The 25,744-nt window shown below is 43.7% G+C and overlaps 1 protein-coding gene and 3 non-coding genes across 7 annotated transcripts in view; 3 read left to right on the plus strand and 1 right to left on the minus strand.

Annotated features, from left to right (window-relative positions):
* Positions 1-45: 45 nt before the first annotated feature.
* LOC138215156 (LIM domain-binding protein 3-like) overlaps positions 46-25,744 on the minus strand; it is a 28,565-nt gene continuing 2,866 nt past the window's right edge. For 2 of the 4 annotated variants that reach the window (XM_069177160.1, XM_069177159.1), the window contains 10 exons: positions 19,146-19,297; positions 16,575-16,644; positions 13,688-13,710; positions 12,156-12,332; positions 5,551-5,852; positions 5,078-5,456; positions 4,819-4,999; positions 4,263-4,383; positions 3,455-3,570; positions 46-3,078 (listed from right to left, as the gene is read on the minus strand). In XM_069177160.1, coding sequence (XP_069033261.1) covers positions 2,989-3,078; positions 3,455-3,570; positions 4,263-4,383; positions 4,819-4,999; positions 5,078-5,456; positions 5,551-5,852; positions 12,156-12,332; positions 13,688-13,710; positions 16,575-16,644; positions 19,146-19,297 — 1,611 coding nt within the window. In that variant the 3' untranslated portion in view covers positions 46-2,988. Of the gene's footprint in view, positions 3,079-3,454; positions 3,571-4,262; positions 4,384-4,818; positions 5,000-5,077; positions 5,457-5,550; positions 5,853-12,155; positions 12,333-13,687; positions 13,711-16,574; positions 16,645-19,145; positions 19,298-22,971; positions 23,062-25,744 lie in introns of those variants that run through there. The other 2 variants (XR_011179706.1, XM_069177161.1) reach the window with 2 other exon arrangements.
* Positions 20,647-20,720, plus strand: trnat-agu (transfer RNA threonine (anticodon AGU)). The gene has a single exon. It is a non-coding gene; the product is annotated as a tRNA-Thr (tRNA).
* trnat-cgu (transfer RNA threonine (anticodon CGU)) lies at positions 20,898-20,971 on the plus strand. Its single transcript has one exon. It is a non-coding gene; the product is annotated as a tRNA-Thr (tRNA).
* trnai-aau (transfer RNA isoleucine (anticodon AAU)) lies at positions 21,651-21,724 on the plus strand. Its single transcript has one exon. It is a non-coding gene; the product is annotated as a tRNA-Ile (tRNA).

A 25,744-nucleotide genomic window follows, 5' to 3' on the forward strand; every position in this document is an offset into this window, starting at 1 on the left:
CAAATGTTCAAAACCTGTTAAACAAAAGTAGCAAAGCAGCTCAAAGTCAGTCAACAGTTTTAATGTAACTTCAGCTTCTTCCTCTGCTCTCCATCATAATGTGGCATCAATAAAGTTTCACTTTTCAAACACTCAGTAATGTTACACAGCGGGGTTAGCACTTCTCTTATTGACACAAACACAAACTAATATACGGACATGCTGCGACAAACTGTTTGCTGCATGCACACATTCACCCTCTGAAAAACACACACGGTATAAAAGTACAATTCGGAGTAAAAACTGTACACCAGCTCACGGACTCGGTGGCCGGGCCGAGCGACGGACGGCGCCGGTGGAAGTTCAGACACAAACGGATCACAGAGTGGCGAACGGCGAAGGCACGATTCAATCCGAACATTTTCAAATTCATCACGGAAAGTTTGCGCCAAAGTTCATCTGAAAAATAAAGATTGTTTAAACCAAAAGTCCTACGTCATTTGTTCAGAATATCTGTGGTGTCGTTCACGTTGCAGTTCCTCCGATGGCCACCAGGTGCTGCTAAAACACGCTTACTTTATTGACATGAACTTAAAACCTTAAAAAAAAAATAAAAAAAAATAAAAAAAATCAGCTTTCAAAAACTTTCATAAACGTCCTTTAAGTTTCCAGATCTGTTAAAACCAAAACCCGCAGTTTTAGTTGCAATTCCCTTAATGGCCACCAGATGATGCTAAAACAATGCGTTTATTGAAAAGAATTGAAAACTCTTAAATAAAATTCAGCCCACACAAAATCCCTTAAAAGTCTAATGAATTAATATGACAGACTTTTCTCCACCTAAAAGCCGCTCTGCATTTGTTTAGTTGCAGTTCCTCCAATGACCACCAGATGCTGCTAAAAACCACCCTGATTGCATTGAAGTGAATAGAAAAATAAAACCAATTCATCTCCACTAATACAAGGCAATATATTTTTCAGCTTTTAGAAACCTTTTTCAAAGTCCTTTCACAGATTTGTTAAAACCAAAAGTTGCAGTTTGTTTTTTTGGTGTCATAAATATTCAAACTCCAGCAGTTCAGGACATTTACAGTGTAATAAAAAAAAAGAAAGAAATTCAACAGCTGAAACACACGGTGATGTCAAACATTCACAAACTAACATGAATTCAATGTATAATAATTCTATGAGCACTGAACGCAGCAGTGACGAGATATTAGCTTCACAATAAATATCACACAGTGTGATCAATAAATACGAAGTTCAAGGTTATTTGTCAGATGGCGACGCCCACTGCACGTGATGTCACAGAGGGTTAGTAGCTTCACTCCACATCACACCTTCAGACACCTTCAGACACCGTCAGCCTCACCTGAGCAGGTTCACCTGGAAACACAACTCCAGATGCACTGAGACGCTGTGAGAGCCGGAAATGAGTCTCAACTGTCTGTTTGTTGTTGTTTTGTGTCTCTTTGTAGTCGTCTGTTGTCTCTTTGTAGTCGTCTGTTGTCTCTTTGTAGTCGATGAGTCTCAGTTGTTTTGTGTCTCTTTGCATCTTTTTATAATGTTTGACTTTTTAGCACCAAATGTAACTTCCCACTGCGGTTGTGGTCGCAGTGCTCTGGTTCAGTACCTGGTTCAGTACCTGGTTCAGTACCTGGTTCAGTACCAGGGTCAGTAGTCCAGCCCAGATACTAAGGAGCCCTCTACCTCCCACTGTGTGACTGGTGGTGATGTCGGGTCACTACGTCACACATCTTACAGAAACATGGTCTACAGCATCACGCTACACCTGGACGTGTTTTTTATATTCAGCCTCGGAGGTGAACCTGCTGGAGCGAGTTCACCTGCTCATGTTTTACTGTGTTACATTCACTTCCAGTCCGACTTCAAACAGTTCATGTAAGGCTTCTTCATGTGCTGCTCTGCTGTTCAGCTCCCCGTCAGTCCGGACCACCAGCAGGTTTGAGAAAAGACCGGTCGAGGACCGACTTCAGGACCGAGAGCAGAGACCATCAAATAAACACGTTTTATATATTTCAAAATGAAAAAATAAAGCTTCACTGTTCGATCTTCTACCATGAATGAACCTTTTAGTTTTTATGCAGTCTGTGATTTTTTTTACTCCGTAACGCCGAACCGAACTTTAATAAAATATTATTTTAGTTTTAAAGTGAAATAAAAACAATAAGGTAGCATTCAAAAGACCTAAAAAAGTCGGCGTCGGAGTAGGCACATTACCAACACAAGTCTAAGGTCTGATGAGCGCAATTTAGCTGTGCAGGTCAAACATACGGAGTCCCGAGTGTGCCAATCAGCCATCTAGCTATAACATCTTCAGCATTTAATTATAATCTATTTGTAAATTTGCTCATTTTACAAAAGGAATTATATCAAAATCAATAACATTACAAAAGTTTAATAGTACAGTAAAAAAAACTATACCATTTATTTTATAATAATTTTACTTCCAGATGTTGCCTAAATATGTAAATATTAAAAAAGCTTTTTAATTGTAAAAGGGAATCACAAAATGAAGTTGTAAAAACCTTTTTCAAAAACTTTTAAAGTATTTAATTGTATTTTGTCCAAATTATGTGCAATCTAACGTCAAATTATAATAAATCATTTAAATTAGTGTATTTAATATTAGATATAAACATTCTTTATTTCCATCTTTATTGCATAGTCATAAAATTAAACACTAAAAAAGTCTGTAATTATTTGTTTTGGCACTCCGCGGACTTCGTACAAACTCTGAGCTGAACAGCACATCGAACACACAAACAGTTTCTGGTAGAAAACATAAGAAAAAAAACCTACAGTATGTAATAAAATGTGTTGGAGGAGCGGCAGAAGTTCCTGTTTTGAAGCAGAACCATCAGGCAGCGGCATTTTAAACATTATTAATGCGCAAAAAACCCAAAGTGTATTTGCGTAAAGAGCGTTTTACACACGTCTGTAAAAGTCGGCGGCGCCGGTGAGCCGATCCGCAGCGAGTTGGCGTGTCTACACGTTGATGGCGTGAGCGTGCTTCTTGCACAGAGGTTTGTCCTTCTTCGAGTAGAAAGGTTGACCCTCGAGGTTCACGTGGCAAACCTGCAGAAACACCAGAGGAGGCAGCGGATCAGTGACGATATCTCAACTGGAATAAACGAAGTCAGCGCAGAAGTGCCTTAAAGTGAAATACCACCGAGGGCCACTAGGGGCTGGCTACAAATAATCTCCAATAGACTTCATTCTATCATTAATTAGATATTAGGACTCAAACACAGTTATGTTTGGGGGCGGGGCTGTTTGATTGACAGGCCTGTGGTGCAGTCAGGTTTACAGTATAAGTGGGCAATAAAGTGTCAATAAAACAGACAAGCCCCAAAAAATGAAGCTTTTTGAGGCCTAAAATGATTACGTAACGTTTTTCTGATCAGCTGATGGATGATGTAATATTTGTGTGAAGTGTTTGTGTGTTTCTCACCGCGCAGACGAAGCAGGTGTCGTGCCAGGTGTGTCCCAGAGCCTCGATGAACTTATCGCCCGCCTCCACCGGGAAGTCGCAGCCGTGACACTTCGTGCTGAAGAGGGCGATGTAATCTGACAGAGACACAGACAATACAGGCAGCTATGACCTCTGACCTCCAAGAATAAATCATGTCATCAATCGTGTGAAAGCAAAGATATTAAATCAACATGCTCAGTTATTGATCCTTAAATCACCTGCTGCTCAGAAATATGAAAAAATATGGACAAAATTAGCCGGAATACAACAATTGTCCTGTTTACAAAACGACAGACATGAAAAGTTAAAGACTTCGTCGATCAGAAAGTACAAAAGAAATTTGTTAACATGTAAAATTCTGGACGGATTTGTAAAAATAAAACAAAAATATGAACTTAAAGGAAAATTTATGTTCAGAAAATGTTTTTGTTTTTAAATTATTATTATTTTTTTTAAAATGTATTTCAACAAAAAGGGAGAATTTATTCAATAAAAATGTTTCATACATTTTAAAGCCAGATGATTAATTATCCTGTCTGGACTGTGTTCGTAAAAGTTAAAAGAAAGCAAAATATCACCTGTGATCAGAGAGGTTTAATAATAATAAGAAGAACAAGAATTGAGCAAAATTATATTAAAATTTCTGTCAGTTTTCTCTTTTTAATGGCTGTTTATATTCAGAGTTCAGACATTATAAATACATTAAACTATTAGGTTTTTCCGAGATTTCACACACATAAAATTGTATTACAAGATTATTTAACAATCCTGAATAAATGAATCGTACCTTTCTCGCAGTACGGCTCTCCGTCCTCCATGTGGAACAGACTATTTCCAAAAGCTTTCCCGCAGGCGGCGCACACGAAGCAGGTGGTGTGCCACGTCTGCCGCAGGGCGTGCATCACTTCCTGCAACACAACACACAATTTAGGATCAAAATTTGACTGATTAAATAAATGAATAAATCAGTTGCTGTAACCTCTGTGTGCGGCAGCGCCCCCTGCTGTGTGGACACCAGCAGTCCGTTACCAGTTACAAGAAGTTGCTTATAAACCGAAACTAAAGTCTGCATTAAACAAATGCAGCATTCAGAATTATTAATAACTGATATGTTTCAAATATGTGAAATTAGAAGGTTTTAAGAGCCGCTGTTGTTTTGAAACTGCTGCAGCAGGTTTGGAAAGATAAAGAAAATTCTGGATAATGTTTGGGGAGTGACTAAAAGCTGCTACACTGACGGGACGCTCCTTTAATGAACTGTACTGTAGACAGGTAGACAGTAAGACAGGTGAACAGGTGAACAGGTGTACAAGGTGTACAAGGCGTACAGGTGAGCGTCTCACCCCCATGATCTTGGTGTTGCAGCGGGCACAGGTCGGGGCGAAGAACTCCTCGTAGCAGTTCTCACAGTAAACGTTGTTCTGCTCCTCCACGAAGCTGACGTCGGCCAGAGACATGTGGCAGTAGTGGCAGTTGAACTCCTCGGGGTGCCAGGAGCGGCCGAGGGCTACCAGGAAGGGGCCCCTGGAAACAGCGACGTAAAACATATTATTATATACGTTTTATTGTGAAAGAGACGCGCAGGAAGCGGCCGGCCGTTACCTGATGATGCCGTTGCAGGCACCACACAGAGGGGTACGGCTGCTGGCGGCAAACCTCTCCGCCCTCTGGGCCACGCCCCTCGCCACTGGAGGGAATGGGGCGGGATTGGGTGTGAAAGGGGCGGGGCTATGAGCTGCAGGTCCGGCGGGGGATGGGTTAGGGATGAATGCCGGCGGGGGAGGGGCGGCCTGGGGCAGCGGCTGTACCTTCGTGGAGGTGGTGGTTGTCTTGCCGGGGTCGAACTTATCGGCGAAGTTGGTGTCGCTCACCCAAGGGGGTCTGTTGGAGGGGGACGGAGCAGAAGGGGGCGGGGCCGGGACGGCGGCTGGAAGCTGGGGATGGGGTGGGAGTGGAGCCGGAGCTGGAGGCGGAGCCACGGCTGCGGGAAGTAAAAGTAAAAACAAAGTTAAAATAAAACATATTTAGAAGTATAAAATAGATATAAGAATAGAAAAATAGAAATTGAACGTCACCTGGCTGGGAGGGATAGATGCAAGCTGTGCTGACCACCTTAGGAGGGGCGGAGCCTAGAGGAATCTGAATCGAGGTCTGCTGAGTGGGCGGGGCCTGCTGCATGGGCGGCTGCTGGTACTGCTGAGGAATTGGCTGGTACTGCTGCGGGATTGGCTGGTACTGTTGCGGGATTGGCTGGTACTGTTGCGGGATTGGCTGGTACTGTTGCGGGATTGGCTGGTACTGTTGCGGGATTGGCTGGTACTGCTGCGGGGGTGGGGCTTGTGTAGCCTGATGCATGGCAGGAGGCAAATCGTACTGGCTGGAGAGGAACGTAAAAAAGTTGCTGTTATTACGTGGAGAGATTCTAAAACATTGTTTCCAACAGTTCTCGAGATGTAATTCATTTTACAAAAGATATTTTTATATAATTTATGTCTTTTTAAGGTTTGTCGTTAGCTAACTTTGTCTATTTGTAATATTTCATTTCTGTTCGCTTACATTCAGTTTTTTTTACACTAAATAGTCTTGTATTGTGATTACAGATGACTCAAAACGTGGATATACTTTTAAAATCAACTTGCAATTACTTCATGAGTTTTCCATATGGTACAAATACTCAAAGTTTCAGACTTTGAACCCATCAGCTACCAAATTAAACCATTTTACCAATTCTGTCAGAAAACTGCCTTAAACTCACTTCTATAACTGTTTGCTGTGTGGTGTGTCCAACAGGGGAAAAAACATAAAAATTTCTGGTGATTCTTTCACATATCTTCAATGTTAGCGTGAAGCTTAGCATACAAACAGGAAGCAGATGAAAACCGCTGGCCTCGTGCTGACCTTCAAAATCAGCAGTTAGTTCTTACTGCGTTGTGTAATTCTTAAAATACATTCAAAAAACACACAAAGTGTTACTTTAGATGAAGAAAGCAGAAAAGGAACGAAAACCAAAGAAAATTCACCTTCAGATAAAAAAAGCAGTTAAATCAGAAAAGCTGTAAAAACACGTGAAAGTTGGAACAGATTCAGCCGCTGATTCAGAAGATGACGCGATGAAGAAGTTAAAATTTGTTACTCAAGAGTTACATGTTCCTGAGAACACGGCGGTTACGGGTTCAACGCCACGCCTGAGCTGTGGGCGGAGCCTGAGATGAAGAAGCATCCGTTTGATGGTGGATGTCTGTACCTGGAGACGGCAGCGTTGTGCTGGAAGCTGTAACCAGCGGCCGGCTGCCGCTTCAGGCTGCAGGTGTGGAGACAACAACAAGAGGTCACCATGACGACGAACAACCTGAGGTCACCTGTTCGTTGGTGAGCTGTCGTCTGATGTCTCTCAGGTTTCTCACAGCAACACGACAAGCCGAGATGTTCGAACTGGCAGGTCAACCACCGTCCAATAAAAACACGACGCTCGTCAACTTCAGACCAACCGGCAGCAACAAATATTATGTTTTTAATATGAAAACAAGTTTTCCAGATGTCCGTCCCGTTCCCGTGATCACAATATCTCAAGAACGCCAAGATGGAAATTCCTAAAATTTGGCAGAACCATTCCCTTAGTATCAAGGATGAACTGAATAGATTTTAAGGGTTAAAGGTCAAAGGTCAAGGTCACCATGACCCCAATTTGACACATTCACATGAAATATAAGAAAGGCCAGGCTTAATTTCTTCAAATGTGACACAATCGTTCACTTGCACTCAAGGATGAAGCGATTAGAGTTTGGCGGTCGAAGGTCAAAATTCAAGTTACTGTGACCTCACGTTCCTCTAATCTGTCCGTCCCATTCTTGTGAACGCGACATCTCAAGAACAACTTGAGGGATCTTCTTCAAACTTGGCTGAAACATTCACTTGGTACCAACCTTTGACCTCTGATCAAAGATCTTCAAATGTGTTAAAATGTTCACAACGCCTTAACAATGAACTGACTAGATTTTGGTGGTCAAGGGTCAAAGGTCACTGTGATCTCACATCTTTGCCATTCGACCAATTCTGGGGTTTATTGTCTATATTTGGAGAGACTTTTAGACCTTCACACTTTCTATACATCAGCAGATCTTCCCAGGATTGTGGTCAAGCTGTGGAAACAGAAATCACAATGTTCGGGGAAGTCCCTCAAACTTCTGTGTGAACTGTTGTGGAGCCCAAACCGAGCTAAAAGACTTCAAAATCACCAGACGGACGATCAAGTATCTCCGTCACACATTCTCAGATTATCTGTTTTCTGAAGTTAAAACTAAATCTAATCTCCCTTCAGACACCAGCAGCACATGAAGAGTCTTCACAAGCAACAAACACGCTCATAAAATCAGCTCAACACTGTTTCTCAGACGTCCTGAGGTTCTCTGATGTCGGACTCTCCAATTGCCACATGAACGCAACACGTTTCTGACAACTGACTGAAAATCTTCAAGAAACACCAAATTCTAAATCGTTCTCATCAAACAAACGAACATCAAACACAAAACAACGGTCATCTGAAGCTACGGCGAGCCGAGAGGGTCAACACTTCCCACTGAGCAAACACACACACACACACACACACACACACACACATTGTCCTAAATGCATATTATCCTATGATTTTTTTTAATACTATGATTACATTTTTCCAAAAACAATCCTCCAACAGCTGCTGCACGATTTCTGAAACGTCACTGAAACACAAGCTGATTTGTTGGGGACTATTTTCAGCGGCGGATTAATCCACGTTCGCTGCTCTACAGGCAGCAGGACGGCGTACGTGAAATCGATGGTGCATTCAGGAGCAGCTGGGAAGTAGAAAAGTCCCAGTGGGAAAGTGGATGCTGTCTGAGAAGGTTTGGCAGCGTTTGTGATGAAAAGAAAGAAAATAAAACATTCACACAGCAGGTTTCATACAAATAAAGTTTGATTGTATTTTTCTCTTTAGAACAACGTGAGGATTAAAATCTGGGACGCAAAACTGTTTTGCGTTCAGAAATTGAAATAAAATGTTAGTTTTTTCATCAGTATGTATTTCCAACCGTGGCCTCAACATTAAAACAGCGTTTCTTCCTGTGTTTGTTCGTCACGGAGATTTTCCGAGTTGCTTCCTTCATGATGATTTACAGCCAGAAGAAAAAAACCACACAGTCTCTTTATTGGCGGATAAAAGCTCGACCTCTGCTCTTATTGATTCCTGTTGAGTCATTGGACAGCAAACAGAGTCTGACGAGAGGATGGAGGTTTGGAGGGGGGGGGGGGGGGGCAGCAGGATCGATGGTGCATAATGGAGGGATGATTAAATAAGTGCAGGGAGAATAGAAAGCTCCATCCATCAGGGGGTAGACAGGGAGGGGGGGGGCGCAGGAGGAGAGGGATGAGGAGGAGGAGGAGGAGGAGGGTTAAAAGGCCTCTCCGTCCTCTCTGCAGACCTCAGATATTCAGCATTGATCAGATTTCAGAGGAAACAGGTCGACAGAAAACAAACAGAGCTGCGACACTTCAGGGACCGACGGCTCGACTCACATTAATATCAATATATATATCTAGATATAAATAAATATAAATCCTCGGATCAGTCTGATGGTTTTAAATCAGCATCGTTAACACTCGCTCATCACTGACTACTGACTTATTCATTCATGTTTATATTTTCCTATTTTAAATGATAAAGATGAACTCAGTTGAATTGTGTGTTTAAATTTGCACAAATTGCACACAGCAGAGATTTTATGGGTCCGGCTGCTCCTCCTGCTGGTGAAACCAGATCATTACATGTGAGCAGGTTCAAAATGAAGCTGTGTGGGAGAACGACAAACAAAAAAATCAACAAAATACAACTCTACAAAAACACACACCGATCATCACATAAAGGAAGTGTACAACCTTCAGGGTGGGCGGGGTCAAATAACACGAGGTCATCAGGAAGACACTTTGTGAACTGGAGAAGGTGGTTTATGGATGAGGAGGTTCAGGTGGAGGTTCAGGTGAGGAGGTTCAGGTGAGGAGGTTCAGGTGAGGAGGTTCAGGTGAGGAGATTCAGGGGAGGGGAGGGGCCGGGGAGAGTGCACAGGAACAGGGCAGGTGAGGTGTTCAGGTGAGGAACCGGGGGTCAGCCGCTGTCTAATAGAGCTCTGGTGCCTACCTGCTCCTCTCCAGCACCTCCTCCTCCTCCTCCTGCAGTACTGTAACAGAGGAGACACCAATAAGCTTCTTAAAATGTTATTCAAAATAAAAAAATATATAAAATAGACCTGTAGATTTAATTATCAGAGACAGACTTTACTTCTAACGTCCCCTCGTTAACTGGGTTGCTTTATTCTCAATAGTTAGGAAAGAGGGCATGCTAGGAAATGCAGGGGGAGGAGCCCCAGAAAAATATCTGCATCATGATGTTACCCTGCAACATGTCTACTAAATGAGAAAAATGGATTCATGTTTTTTTGCACCAAAGTTCCGAACACAACATAGTAAAAGTTGTATTATTAGAAACCAAAATGAAATGAAGCGTAAAGAGGAACTCACAGGACTCGGTTCCGGTCCGGTGGGCCAGAACCCGGAAGGTCTTGGACTGCATGCCGGCGCTGCGGCGGCCCCCTTCGTTCGGGTCCAGGTCTTTCTCAGCGCTCTGCACGGCCTGATAGACGGCCGAATCCCTGCCTACGAGGCCGTCTTTACCTGGAGCAGTACTGCAACCACACAGAGGGGGCGCCAGATCCCCGGAACCAAACCCAGTCAACCACAACAACGCTGAAGATTCAAATCTCCAGGAGGAAGGAAAACTGACTTTTTTCTTTGTTTACATTGATATTTTTGACTTCCTGCTGACTTTTTACTGAAACACTGAACTTTTAAATATTTTTAAATCAACTTTTTGAATTCCAAAAAAGCTCAAAAACCAAAACCAGATAAATTGTGGACAGACGCACAGATAAAATGTCTGCCGGCACTTTGCTTCCACGTTGGAAGGCTGCCTCGCTGGTGTAGCTACGTCATTACCACGGCAACACATGCAGACACAGACAGATGTGGTTCAGCTGCAGTCTGAACGGAGACGAACACTCGGTGGACGTTTAACGAGAAGTTAAAGCAAAAGTTGACAGAAGAAGAGAAACACGACGTTTTAAATCAGAAGAAAAAGTTTCTGACACCAACAGAAGGAAAAAACGGGGATCAGAACATTTTAGTTTCAACTTCCTTCAGTGAGATTCATGACGAAAGATCTGTTCGAGATGTTTTTAATTTGTTGTAGTTTTATTGAGTAGAAACGAGGTGAGAGCGAGATGACGACTGGAGGATGAGGAGGATGATGATGAGGATGATGAAGATGAACACACAGAACTGTAACTGGTTCGGCTTCGGCCCGGTTTCATTAACGTTTCAATCAGAGCCGGTTCATCGGAGAATAAAATTAAAAAATAAAAATAGAACAGCTGAGATGAAAAATGAGTCTCAGAGAAAAATGTTTTACACGCACACACACAGAGAGAGCTTCGTCTGCAGCAGCAGGGACGAATGGAGGAGGAACACATCTTCATCACAACAACAACAACAACAACAACGAGATGCAACAACAAACATCTCTGCAACTTTCATACGCCGGCAAATCAGAGAAACACTGAGACAAAACTACAACCAGGTCTCCAACCTTTTCTCCTCATGTTCAGTAGCATTTATTCACATAGCTGAGCTCCTCCCAAACAGCTGAATCAGCTTCTTTTAAACTGATTCTCAACGTACACATTTAGTATCAAACCAGGTTCAGTTCAACAGCGTGTGCAGGAATTGTTCTATGGGCTTTTAATTTGAAAAGTCGCAGCATATTCAGCCGACCAGCGGCGTGACTTCGATCTCTCACTCTCAGTGACAGACACTCTTTATAGCTCCGCCCCCTCTGTGGTGGTCCAGCTGAAAATATTGTATTTATGTTATTTTTGTTTCCAGCTCAGTGAGAGTCTGTGTTTCTGTCCTCTGATCTCTGTGTGTGTCGCTGTTGGCGGAGCTCCACCTCTGCTGCACTGACACGGTGTGGAGCAGACACGCCCCCAAAACCAGGTCTTCTTGAATCTTCTTTTCTAATGAATGAGGGATTATTTTCAGATGGACCTCCAGAAAACTAATAAGAAGGAGTGACTTTAGCTAACAACACCGAGATAACTGATGGACACATTTTATTCACTTTGGATTTGATGAGAGAAGTTGAATGGGAGTCTATGGAGCCGGAGGCTTTTTGGAGCCGACCTCTAGTGGCACTCGCTGGTATTGCAGCTGAAGACACTTCTGGATCAGAACCATTTTACAGACCTGAAGCTACGAACTCTTTTAGAAACAGTCTGAGGATAAATCAGCCTGAACCCAGATACACACACACACACACACACACACACACACACACACGCACACACACACACACACACACGCTGCCATCAGGATCATCGTGAAATAAATAAACGTCTGCTGGCGTTTGAGTAAACTTCTCAAGGACGAGGTTGAGAGAGGAGGAAGAGGAGGAGGAGGAAGAGGGAGGACGGAGGAGTGCACACTGGGAGGAAGAACAGTCCAAACGAAGAGGAAGACGAGGAGTGCTTTCAGGAGGAAGAGTTAGAGGAGGAGGTGATCACGGAGGACAGGGTGGAGGTGGAGGTGGTGCTCTTACCCGCCGTCGTGCCCTTTAGCCTGCGACTGTCCGGCGATGGCGTCCATGATGGCGTCCTGCGAGTACATGCTGATGGGCGTGTTGTACTGGGCGTGGATGATGGTGGCCTTCCCGCCGGGGCCCTTCAACTCGATGGGCTGATGGGTGTCCTTCAGCACGCCGGGGGGGAAGCCGGCGCTGTCGGGGCAGAGGTGACGGAGGGATGGAGGAGGTGGAGGGGTGGAGGTGAGGATGGTGGAGGTGACGGGTTTGTGTTAAACAAAAGAAACGTGCAGTCATGCTCACAACAAACGGACCAACAGAGGAAACCAGACGAACATTCGGTAAAATATCTCCAAACAAATATCATTTATCACTTCAGTCTGAGGAAACGTTTTATTCTGGAGTCCCACAAGGCTCCGTTCTCAGTCCCCTTTTTGTTGTCATGTACATTAAAGACCTGTCGTTTGTATTTTTGCGTGTTTTTTAACGTTATGACACTGAGCTGCCCTCTAGTGGACCAGCGGGTGAATTACAGGCTTTGCTGCGGTTGAACATTCAGGATGAAAACTGTTTTTCTTGTTGCTATGATGGTGAAAGATTCTTTTAAAATTTCATTCAGCTCTTAGAAAACATCTAATTTCACAGAGCTGTACTTTATCATTTTAACCACAGCCAGGGGAAGGAATTAATTCAACTTAAATTCACCTATATTTAAAAATCTAATGATTTACTTTAAATATGTAAAGTAAAGTCAAGTTTAAACTCTCTGGGAAACAATACAAACTCCTGAAAATAAAGGATTGGTCTTCAAATCTTTGCAAAAATTCTGCATCACACATTCAAAAAAACAGAAACACACGCAAACAGTTCCTGTTTTCACTTCACAACATCAGACCAACCAATCAGAGATCAGGACACTTTGAGAGACGCAGCTCCGCCCACTCTGTTAATCAAACGTCATGCTTCACACGTCCACATGCCTCCATCAGGAAACACACTGACGTTCACTTTCAGCACACAAACCATCGGATCGCAGCCGTTATTTACAAAACTAAAAGTAGTTTGTTTTGATGGTGAGACGAGAAATCCCCCCAAAAAACAGAAGTGAATTTGGTGGAAAACTGTCTGTTGTATTTGAATTTAGTTGCAGTACCAAGTGGGAGGAGCCAAAGAAAACAGGAAGTTTCAATAGTTAAATTCGCCTACAAGCTACAGCTTGAATTTAAACTGCTGAGAACTGAGAGCAGCTTATTATTATTATCATTATTATTAATATTACAGCTCTCTGTTTGACTGCAGGCTTTTATTCTGAAAAGTCTCCCGAGAAATACGCCGGAGCAAAAGAGACGAAGGCGGTCTGATTCTATAAGAACAACATGCTCTGATTTTACTTGATCAGCTGCTGGACGATAACAGACTGACGAGTTAAACCAAACATCCCTCAGAGATCCATAACATACAACATACAACATGCCTTCGAACACGTCAACACGTCAACACGTCAACACGTCAACACGGCCGAGATGCTTGCGGCCGGAGAGGAGACTGACTTTGGAGCAGCGGGCGAGAAAACCTGGTCGGAGCGACAGGAGAGAAGAAGGAGAGAAGATGGAGTCATTAGAAACACATCCGGTCTGTTTACGAGTCCTTCGGCCGAAGGACGACGGAGGAGAGACGGCAGCACGTCATCCAGAGGTCAGAGGTCAGAGGTCAGAGGTGACCCTCGACATGCTCCCGCCTCCGACGAGGCTGCGGAGAAGAGAGGTTTAAATCCCAGGAAGGTGTTTCGGTCTGCAGACGTCCAGAAGGTCTCGGAGGACGATGACATCACAGCGGACGTGACATTAATAACAACGGTCGTAAAACCAAACCGCTCTAAAATATACGAGACGTTCAGACCGTCGAGGCTTTTACCAGAAATCTGTTGAACCGAGTTCTCCGAAGACTTTTCTGTAATTCTTCAGATTTGATCTCGTTTTGTTTCTAAAAGACTTCGAAGGAACCGTCGAAAAAAACCACATTAAAGGAGCCTCAAAAACCTCCTGAGGAACAGCGTCACACCGAGTCGTGTTTACGAGAAGCGTCAGTAAATATGTCGCTCCCAGCTAGCCAGCTAAATCGTTATTAGCCTCTGGAACGCTAACGTCGGGATCACACGATGTATTTCCGGCGCCGCGATGCGCCGCGATGCGCCGCGATGCGCCGCGACGGGTCGTATGTTCTGTACTTAACAGACTGCGCAACATATTTTCCTGTCACCATGGTAACTCCGTGTTTTTTAGTCCAGAGACGAGCAAAGATTACCGGTACGACCCGGACCAATCGGCGCTCACGTTGGCTTCATGTGCCGTCTTGGGAGGAGGGGCTACAAGCTGTCAATCATGGCTGTTGCTCAGCAGGTTGCTACCCGGAAGCTACGAACTTTTTGATCAACAGTCGGAGGTTTCAACAACCAGCTGCTGAATGTGCAGATTTAGCGTCTCAGCTTTTCTAAAATTAGTCAATCAGTTTAATTACGTCTTAATTTAACATCGTAAAGCTGAATTATTCACGCTATCCCTGCAGAGTGTGTGTGTGTGTGCATCTTCTTCACTCCTCCTCTTCCTCACTCAGTCTCCATCATCATCATCATCACAGAATCATCTCAACTAAATCTGGAGATTTTTTGATTTCACTGTCCAGACATTATTTTTGTGTTTTGTTTATGATTTTGAATGTTCTGATTCGCCCACGTTTCTCCTTCTCCTCAGGGGTCAAAGGTCAGCAGAGGTCATCTTTTCTTTCATCTGTTCTTTTGACTTTCTTCTAAACTAAAAGCGCGTCAGGTTTTAAGCCGACCGTCTCGTCGGGCCGCTCCGTCTCTACGTACCCGGCAGGCCGACCCGCCTGGATCGCCGCCATCTCCCTCAGAGTCTCCTCTGAGTACAGGCCGATGGGGGAGTTATACTGCCTCCTTTGGGCGGGGCTGACCGCCGCTGCTGCCTCTACAGGCCCGGAGGAGGCACTGCAGGCCGAGGGGCGGCCGTTTACCTGCACCGACTGAGGCTTCCGGAGGAGGAGGAGGAGGAGGAGGAGGAGGAGGGAGGGGTTCACAGGGGCGGAAACAGGAAGGGGAGGAGCAGAGAATGTTGGGTATCAACTATCAATAACTGATCAATATGTTTTATAAAAAAAAATATAGCTTGTATCTATTTTAACCGAAGGAATCTTTTCAGTATAAAAGCCTGAAATAATTTTTTAGAATATTTATTGTTGTCATAAATATTCTAATAATTTGAAAACATTTTTAAATTACAAACATTTCAAATGTGATTACATTTTCTATTGCTACCTTATATTGATATTTGTATTATTACTAGTGTATTATCAATATCTTTGACTGCTGACACATCAAAATAAAAGTTCTGATATCATATCAGTATTCTAAAATTCTGACTTTTACTTTGATCTCATTGATCATTTCAATGCAAAACTAAATAAAGTCTTGTGTTTCTGTTGTTGCCTGAAAAACTCAGATATCGTTTTTTTCCAGATATAACGACATTGATTATTTTATCTGTCAGAGGCTTTGATGTTTAATCAGGTGATTTTATTTCGAGAAATAAACTCCAACATGTATAAATTCTGTCTTCATGTATTTTTTAAAACATGAATGAAGTTTGGTTAAGATTTGTGCTTTTCTTCCTGTGGCCACCAGGGGGCAGCAGCTCATCAGCTTCAACAAGTGGGACTGAAACTGCAGTCCCTAGTGTGTGTGTGTGTGTGTGTGTGTGTGTGTGTGTCTTTGTGAGGATCAATTACAGTTTTAGACTTTGAGCCTTCAGACAGTTTGTTGGGTGACTTTTATCATTTTGAAAAAGCAGAAAACTTTTGCAAATACAGAGGACCAAAAAATGACTGAAGTATCAATAAATAAAAATGTAATTGATTCATAAACATTAAATGTGGAAATACACAATAAAATACAGTCAATAGAGAAATAAATGATTCAATGCATTTACTTTGTCTATAAATTCACATTTCTACTTGTATTACTTTATATTTTTATCTTTTATGTGTTTCTCTCTTTATTAAAATTTTTATTTATGTATTTAATCTTCTATTTATTGATATTGAAGTCATTTTTTTGTCCTCCAGCTGCAGACATTTCAGGCATTTTAGGCATCTGATGAAGTGACTTCAAACTGAAACAAAATACAAGTTTACAAGAAAAAGTTCAAGAGACGCTGAGGAGAGAAATATTGAACATGAACAGATGAAAACAGGAAGTCGATCAATATAACCAGGAAATACATGTAAAGATAAAAACTACAAGAATTAAACAGTTTTTATTTTAATATCTGATTCAGTGAAAACAACTTGAAGGTCTCTGGAAGGATTTTCACATTAATATGTTTTTATAGATCGCAGACCAAATGCATTGTGGGATTGATCTACCTGCTGGTGAGGGATCATGGGAATGGCGGTGTCCATCCTCGGTGCCGGCATCGCAGCGGGACGCTTCGACCTGATGGAGGAAATAAAAAGCGAAAGGTGAGGATCGACGTGTTGAAAGAAAACCGGAGAACACGTGTCAAAATAAAAATGAAACGTGTTTTATTTCAGTTCATTCTCAAACTAAAACGACACAACACGTTGACGTGTGTTGGCCGTTTTAGGCGCCCCCTATAGGACCAACACATCATTACACCAACTGTCACGTCCGACTCCGTCTGAGGAAACGAGGGATGAATTGAAGTCGGAGTGTAAATCTGAAGTCTCTGAGGGCTGCAGATGAAAACATGTCAGAAACATGTCGTCGTTCATTTTACTGGGTGAATGTTTTTGTAAAACTGGTTCAAATCTAGAAACCGATATATTTTCAAGGAATGATTTTAGTTGGTAATTAAACACAGTTGTTCGTCTCTTATCTTTATTCTTTGTCTCAGTAAAATTATTATTCCTCAAAACACCATAAAATAATATTCGGAGTTCCTCAAGGATAAATTTTAGAGCCATTACTTTTTAATAATGTACATGTAAACACTTGTTTTTTTTAATTTTTTTATTACTTTTTAGATCTGACTTCACTCAATCACAATAAAAGTAAACTGTTCGCAAAATTGAATTGTCTTGGATTTCTACAGCAGCTGGAGCTCCGCCCACTTTTTTTTTTAACAATATCAGTAACACCGGCCTCTCGGGTTGTTTATATAAGCTGCGTTCAAATTATGTCGTATTTACTGAGTACAGAGAAGAGTCCATAATTATTCTATAAGCTTTGAGTTCATGAGTTGTGGTGTGTTTGTTTACAGAAAGGTCAGAGGTCGTGGAGGTTCATGTTACGTTGGATGTTTAGTGAATTTATTGGTTTTAGTCACGTAGAGTTTGTCTTCATAACTTAGATAACAGCCGACGCCTGAGGAACACGTTGATTTTCCCTCAGTCTTTCTATTTCCTGTTAGCTTGATAAACTGTTAGCTTGATGAACTGTTAGCCTCGGTGGCTTCTAGACGCCCTCCACATGTTTTCACGATTTAACCACCTGAACGCCGAACATACGGGTCACATGACTTCCTGTGTTGTAACCATGAGCTCACGAGTTTGAACGCAGCATCTAATTAACAAAAATTTTCATTAAAATAAACGGTCAGAACTTGTTCTTCTGTGGTTTCTGCCACAGACGTGTTGTTCCCTGCAGAGATCAACGAGCCCTCGGAGAGGAAACATGGACACCAATCGATCGCAGGTTGTTTTTCTTGTTAAGCGTTCAGCGGAAGTCTCGTCATCGCGGCGAGGTCGTTGGGTCGTCCTTTAACCGAACGTGGAGTCGGAACGTTGTTCCCTCTGAACCTCATCGATCCCGATGGCGGCCGTCACCTCCTCCGCTCCTCGAGCAGCGAGCCGTGACCTTTAAATATCTGCCTGACGAGCAGCAGCCAATCAGCTGCCTGCTCTCTCTCGGGGTCGGTGGGGAATCTGGACGACGAGGACGCGGCGTTCCTCTCAGTGAAAGTAGGACAGGAACAAATGTCACCGCCGTGTTCACCGTCCTCCAGACATCAGACGGGTCATCGTTCACATCTCCGACGGATCATCGCTGATATACGACCAACAGGTCTTTCTGCCTTTTTGGTTTTAAAATCAGATCACGGTGAAGCATGTAATACACACATCTGTCCACTAGAGGGAAACGAAAAGCATCTGTAAAATCACGTGGTTACCACAGACTGTATATAGAAGTGGGCGGAGCTTCTGGGTCTGAGTCCTTAAGCTGCAATACCAGTGAGTGCCACTAGAGCTCCTCCAAATATGGTCACTTCCTGCTCCAAACCAGACAGAATCTGAACTGGAGGCTTTATAACGTTCACAAACCAACAATGACATCACTGATGGTCGATGACATCACTGATGGTTGATGAAAACTAGTTTTATGCTTTTTCAGGAAGATGTTTCTCCTTAAACGTTTAAACTGTGCAATTTGTTGTCATGACGTCCTTCATCCGTTTGTATGTCACTGCTGTAATTATCAACAGAAGGACACGGAGACAACAGTCAGAGGTCAGAGGTCAGAACACAGTGTCCTTGGGAGCCAGGAAGTAATAGAATGAATGATTAGGTTGAACAAAGAAGAGCTGCAGGTGTTTGAAGCAAAATAAAAAAGATCTTCTGCTCATCAGGTTTCCTACTGAAATTAAAACTGGAGATGTAAACCGACATGTTTCCACCTGAAACCTTGAAGATGACGGAGACAAAACTAGAATCCAAAAAAAAGGAGGGGAACGATTTTAAAAATGTGACCGAACACCGACGGGGATCCAGGAAGCACCGACCCAGAAACAAAGTTCAGAAGCTGCCTGAGAAACGTGGGAAACAATGTGAGTCTATTGGACAGAGGTTTTATGGAGGCAGCCTCTAGTGGCCCTCAGTGGTATTACACGTTAAGACATTTCTGCATTGGCTTCAGGTTTTTAAAGGTGGAACTGAACCCTCCCACTAGACTTCCCTCTGACAGACAGCAGGTCTTACTTGGCCATGGTGAGCGCCAGGTTGTAGTTGGCCATCTTGATCTTGTTCTGGGCCTCCAGGTGAGTCATCCCCTCGGTGCTGACGCCGTCGATCGCCATGATGACATCACCCTGGATCAGGTTCCCCAGCGCTGCCTTGCTACCCGGAGTGATCTGAAACACAGAGAGGCTCAGTGAGGTGTGTGTGTGTGTGTGTGTGTGTGTGTGTGTGTGTGTGTGTGTGTGTGTGTGTGTGTGTATGTGTGTGGTGTGTGTGTGTGTGTGTGTGTGTGTGTGAGTGTGTGTGGTGTGTGTGTGTGTGTGTGTGTGGTGTGTGTGTGTGTGAGTGTGTGTGGTGTGTGTGTGTGTGTGAGTGTGTGTGTATGTGTGTGTGTGAGTGTGTGTGTGTGTGTGTGTGTGTGGTGTGTGTGTGTGTATGTGTGTGGTGTGTGTGTGTGTGTGTGTGGTGTGTGTGTGTGAGTGTGTGTGGTGTGTGTGTGTGGTGTGTGTGTGTGGGAGTGTGTGTGGTGTGTGTGTGTGTGTGTGTGGTGTGTGTGTGTGGGAGTGTGTGTGGTGTGTGTGTGTGGGAGTGTGTGTGGTGTGTGTGTGTGTGTGTGTGGTGTGTGTGTGTGTGGGAGTGTGTGTGGTGTGTGTGTGTGGTGTGTGTGTGTGTGTGTGGTGTGTGTGTGTGGGAGTGTGTGTGGTGTGTGTGTGTGTGTGTGGGAGTGTGTGTGTGTGTGAGTGTGTGTGTGTGTGTGTGTGATGAATCAGGTCAGTGAACACGATGTTCTGCAGCTTCAATCACTTTAAACATGTTTCACATCAAGAAGAATTAATCAGTTCGCTGATGATTAATCTGAAAATCCACCTGAGGGGACGCGGAGGGGACCGTTTTTTTTTGCCCACATCAGGAACCCCATTTGTGGAAGAGGCCCCGCCCCCCTCCCACAGTTCACTGACCCACCGCAGCGCAGAGCCCAACCCTCTCAGACCTGCTGAAATGATTCAATAATCTGAAGGTGATCGGGTCAGGTCTGACGGTTCAGGTTGGGAATTACAAACTAGAGTGTTCACACATTTACAAACGTGAAATACATTTCTAGCAAACGAAGAATTCAGAAGCTCCGATAGAGTTCGTGAAAAGTTTGGAAGATTTTCAGAAATTTCCTGGTTTAGAAGGATGTGAGCTGCAGTCAGCATCAGATTTTAGTTTCGACCTCAGCCTGACGGACAGCGGCTGCTCGACCTTGTGACCTTTGACCCACGGGGACCTTTGACCCTGCGAGGCGCCTCCGACACAATGACAAGTGAGTTAAACCCGGACAGCTGTCCACACGGCGATGAGCCCCGCCCACCACTGACCGCTCACTCTAATCATCCTCTTGGCTCCGCCCCCCTCCGCTCCTCTATTTGGGTTGTTTACGCTCATATAAGGTGTATTTTTCCAGTTTTGTGCTAATTGTCTGATAGGAACATCATCGACAGGAAGGACTGGTGTCCTCAGGACAAACAGACCTGCAGGAGGCGCTCTAGCTTAGCTGGTCAAAGTGCCTGTCTAGTAAACAGGAGATCCTGGTTTCAAATTCCAGCAGCGCCTAAATGAATCATGACTTTATTTGTGTGCAACTTTTGTTTTCCTTCCGTCTGTTATCATAAACAAACAAATCTCTTCATCTTCCTGTAAACTGAAGGGTTCATTCATTAAATATTAAATACTCTTAACCACGCCGCACTTTCTTATTAATTTATATTAGACAAAAAGAGCTTCTTTTATGGTACTGTAGCTTAACTGGTCAAAGCGCCTGTCTCGTAAACAGGAGATCCTGGGTTCAAATCCCAGCAGTGCCTTCACCTTAAAAAAGCTCTGAGGAATTTAAGTTTAACCTGAGATGAAATAAATGTTCTTATTTGTGTCTATTACGGACAATTTTCTATTCTCTTATAATCATTTGTGTGTCCCTGTCGTTCCTCCTCTCTCATGTCGGGTTCATTTCTGCAGGACTCACAGCTGAACTCTGCTGAAACCCTGACAGTCCTCAGCGTGCATCTAATCTGGGTTCCTCAGAGTGACAGCATGCGGGATCCCCGGTCAGGACGAGCAGCTGTGAGCCGCTGAGTCAGCTCAACTGTTACAGCAAGAGTCGAGTTACCGGCGGCTCGGCTTTCACACCGACTGTAAAACTCAACGAGAGCAGCTCAGAGAGGACGCCATGCTGCCGGAGACAGAAAAACTGCTGTTTATAAACAGAAAACTGCTGTTTATGTAGGAAAAACTGATGTTTATAAACAGAAAACTGCTGTTTATGTAGGAAAAACTGCTGTTTATAAACAGAAAACTGCTGTTTATGTAGGAAAAACTGATGTTTATAAACAGAAAACTGCTGTTTATGTAGAAAAACTGATGTTTATAAACAGAAAAACAATGTTTATGTAGAAAAACTGATGTTTATAAACAGAAAAACAATGTTTATAAACAGGTGCAGGAAAATTAGTGCTGCAGTACCGAAACACTAACAGACCTGCAGGAGGCGCTGTAGCTTAGTTGTTCTAAGCGCCTGTCTAATAAACAGGAGATCCTGGGTTCAAATCCCAGCAGCGCCTGAATGTAAAAAATAAACTCTGTTGTGAGTTTCATGAAAACATCTTTGTTCTGATTTTGATTTTGCACTTTCCACAAACAAATCTCTTCGTCTCTGAGTTCTTCTAACGATGCATTTTTTTGCATAATTGAAGTTGGAAGCTGCATCACACTTCAGATTTAACAAGGCGCTGTAGCTTAGCTGTTAATTATTTCCTTCATATCCAACCAAGACGTCTGCGTCCTCAGCTGATCGCCTGACATTTCATCGGTCCTGCAGCTACACGACAATATTCAGAGAAAATGTCAGTGTTTACTACGGCAGTATGAAGAAGAAATGAATATTAGTTTCTTATTGACATCCAGCAGGTCGGTGTGGAGCAGCGGAGAGCAACAGAGGACGATCACGTCTGAGTTCACAACACAGAAGGTAAACTCTGAAATCACAGCTGGATGAAGGTTTATAAAGGAGAGTTTAAGGACAGAAAACAGTCGCCTTAAAAGCATCTGAATTTACAGGTTAAAACCACAGATTCGTTTTTTAAGAACACTTCCTGAAACAGTTGGTGGATTTATTCATGATTTAGAGTATAAACCAATCAGCAGCCAGCAGTGATATCATCAACCATCAGTGGTGTCATCAACCATCAGTGATGTCATCAACCATCAGTGATGTCATCATCCATCAGTGATGTCATCGTTGGTTTGTGAACGTTATGAATCCTCCAGTTCAGATTCTGTCCGTCACCATCTTTGTTAGTTCGGAGCGGTTTGGAGCAGGAAGTGACCATATTTGGACGAGCTGGGGGAGGAGCCAGAGGTGGATCTCACCGATCTGATCGGAAACCTGACGATACTACGTCCCGCCCACCGATAGCTGTAACCTGACTGCACCACAGACCTGTCAATCAAACAGACACGCCCCCAAAAACAGGTCTTCTTGAATCTTCTTTTCTAATGAATGAGGGATTATTTTCAGATGGACCTCCAGAAAACTAAGAAGAAGGAGTGACTTTAGCTAACAACACCGAGATAACTGATGGACACATTTTATTCACTTTGGATTTGATGAGAGAAGTTGAATGGGAGTCTATGGAGCCGGAGGCTTTTTGGAGCCGACCTCTAGTGGCACTCGCTGGTATTGCAGCTGAAGACACTTCTGGATCGGACACTTTTATGAACAGTCAATTAAATTTACAGTAAAATCAAAGCTTCTGAATAACCGAATAAAAAGAAATCGAGTGAAGAAGAAGAAATAAAATCCGGACACCTGAGCGTTCTTCTTCTGTGGTTAGCGGTATGCTATCCTGCCGGTTGGTGCTGCTTCTGCTTTCACTGCTTCATCCTGGACTCCTCCGACTAATCCCTGCTGGGAGTGTGAGAAAACACTCGCCTCGCTCTAAATATATTCACACCGAACATCGAGAAGCAGCCGGAGACGGACGACTCCGGTTTCACGTCACAGAGGATTCATCGTGGACTTCCTCCAACATCCATGTTTTCACTTTACGTTTGAACTCAGGCTTCGTGTTTCTGCTGTTCTAACAGAAATAAGACGACGGAGAGGGCGGAGGAGACGATATCACAGACGAGCATCTCCAGGCTGGTTGTTCGTTTTCCATATTTTTCTCCAAAACATTCGATTATAAAATGACTTAGATTAAATAAATGAATACTTTTTGATCACTTTAACGGTATAAAAATTAAGTTCCTTCACGCATCATTGAACAAATCATCATTAAATGTTTCTTAATGCCAACGACTAGCTGGAGGATGCTAGTCGTGACCTACGAGTAAGATCCACCTATGCCGTGTCGTCGCGGTAACCGTGTGATTGACTGGTCTCTCTCTGATTGGTCTACGTACGGTGAACCGTCCCTCAGCGATGAAGAGGAGCTCCCGCCGCTCTCGGTTTCAGGAGCTAAATCGGTCTCTGGCTTCCACTCAGGCAGAAGCTCCGCCCACCCCGCCGCCGTCTTATTTTTGGCTCGATCCCTGAACCTTCAGCGTATAACCCCCCCACCCCCCTCCGCCCCGCCCCGACCTCCATCACTGAGGAGGAACAGCCTGACAGGCAAAACCCAGGGCAGCAAATTCATTCATTGATGATTTAAAAGACTAAATAATCACTTTTAAAGAAATAATGCAAAACATTTCCTGGTTCAGGTCTCAGATGCTTTTTACAAGTTGTTGTGATGAATGTTTTCATTTATCATGAAAATAATAATAATAACAACAATAATAATAATAATAATAATAATAATAACAATAATAATAATAATAATACTAATAAAGCAGACCTCCATGTTTCTCCAACATGAACCAGGAACAAAACGCTCGTCAGACGTTTTTCAGTCACGTTTCCTTTAAATCGATGAACAGCTGTTTGCCGACATGTCGGCGTGATGACGTGATGGAACAACAGAGGGAAGCTCCTCGTCAGCTGTTCCTCGATGAACCAGGGTGTGTGTGTGTGTGTGTCTGTGTGTGTGTGTGTCTGTGTGTGTCTGTGTGTGTGTCTGTGTGTGTGTCTGTGTGTCTGTGTGTGTCTGTGTGTGTGTCTGTGTGTCTGTGTGTGTGTCTGTGTGTGTGTCTGTGTGTCTGTGTGTGTGTCTGTGTGTCTGTGTGTGTGTGTGTGTGTGTGTGTGTGTGTGTGTGTGTGTGTCTGTGTGTGTCAGGACCTGCCTCCGTCTTTATGTCCAAATAAAACCGCCCTCTGACGTCCATCTTTACATTTTAGGAACCTGGTTTAACCTTTGACCTCTGACCAGTTCCTCCCTGCAGTTACAACGTCCATCACCGTTTTTAGATCAGACTTGGAGGCGTTCGGTGCACACGATTAGTTCAGGAAGCGTCAGACATTTGAAAACCTGACGATCATTTTTCAGTTTCTGTCTGATAAATGGTGGAATTTTTAAAAGAAAACATGACTTTCAAACCACAGGCAGATTTGTGAGATTCAGAGGTTAATGTTGGACCTGAAACCAGGCCGGAGTAAAACCAGACAGACAGAAGGACCAGAGCTCCGGTGGACCACCTGGAGAGCCTGTTAACGACGAGCTGCACATCTCCTTCCCAACAACCCCAAACTCTCTGCACACGTGGACGTCAACAAAAAACACCGAAACTTAATGTCCAACAACCATAAAGACACAAAAAGTTCCTCCACGTGTTCTGTTGTCGATATCAAACCGAGGAGTGTAATACACCCGTCAGTCCACCAGAGGGCACCGTGTCGGAGTCACGCTCAGCCTAAACTACACAAGACGAGTGAGACTGGAGATCTACCTGCTTTTGAACTTAACCGCTCGCATCCTCTCCTCCGTACTCCGCGTGTTACTGGAGGATGTCACCAGGGGGCGCCAGAGAAACACGTATATCATTACAACATCTGGATCTGCCTGATGGAAACTGCTGGGGATGAAAACAGCATCGGCTTGGCCTTAAACTTGTTTCCGTGTTTTTGTCACAGCTCCACACTGCCTCTACAGGTCACCTGTATATTACATCCGACTGTTCATTTCTGAGGACGCACACAAACAGCCGTCATGGGATGCGTAGTTAAAAGCAGGTTTATATATCCAGTTGTAGGGTTAGCAACAAACAAAAACGCCGCGGTTAAGTTGAGGTTAAAATACGTAACGTCACTATTTAAGTTCGTACGACACCTCTTAGCAGACTGAAATGCTGAAAGTCCTCGGTTTTCCTTGAGCGTCACATGACCTCCTACATGGGTGAACATTCCGATGTGACACCGACACCCTGCCCTCTGGTGGACCGACGGGTGTATTACACGCTCTGCTGTGATACTGAAATGTTTCTGCTCAGCGCTGCAGCCACGTTTCTACGAAGTAAAACACTTCTGACACATTTCAAAGCATCAGCTAGTAAATAATCCTAAACCGGCACCCGACAGGTCAGAGGTCAGAGGTCAGAGGACGTCAGCATCTCCAGGACAGGTTCTCCTGCGAGCTCGGACAGAAGCTGCAGAGCTGCAGGTCGCTTCTCTCTCCGTCTATTCAGAGAGTCGACGCTCTGAAACC

This window comes from Embiotoca jacksoni, unplaced genomic scaffold (genome assembly GCF_022577435.1).
Source record: "Embiotoca jacksoni isolate LCO1_2020_lvr unplaced genomic scaffold, fEmbJac1.0.p SCAF_70, whole genome shotgun sequence".
In the NCBI taxonomy this organism is placed as follows: Eukaryota; Metazoa; Chordata; class Actinopteri; family Embiotocidae; genus Embiotoca; species Embiotoca jacksoni.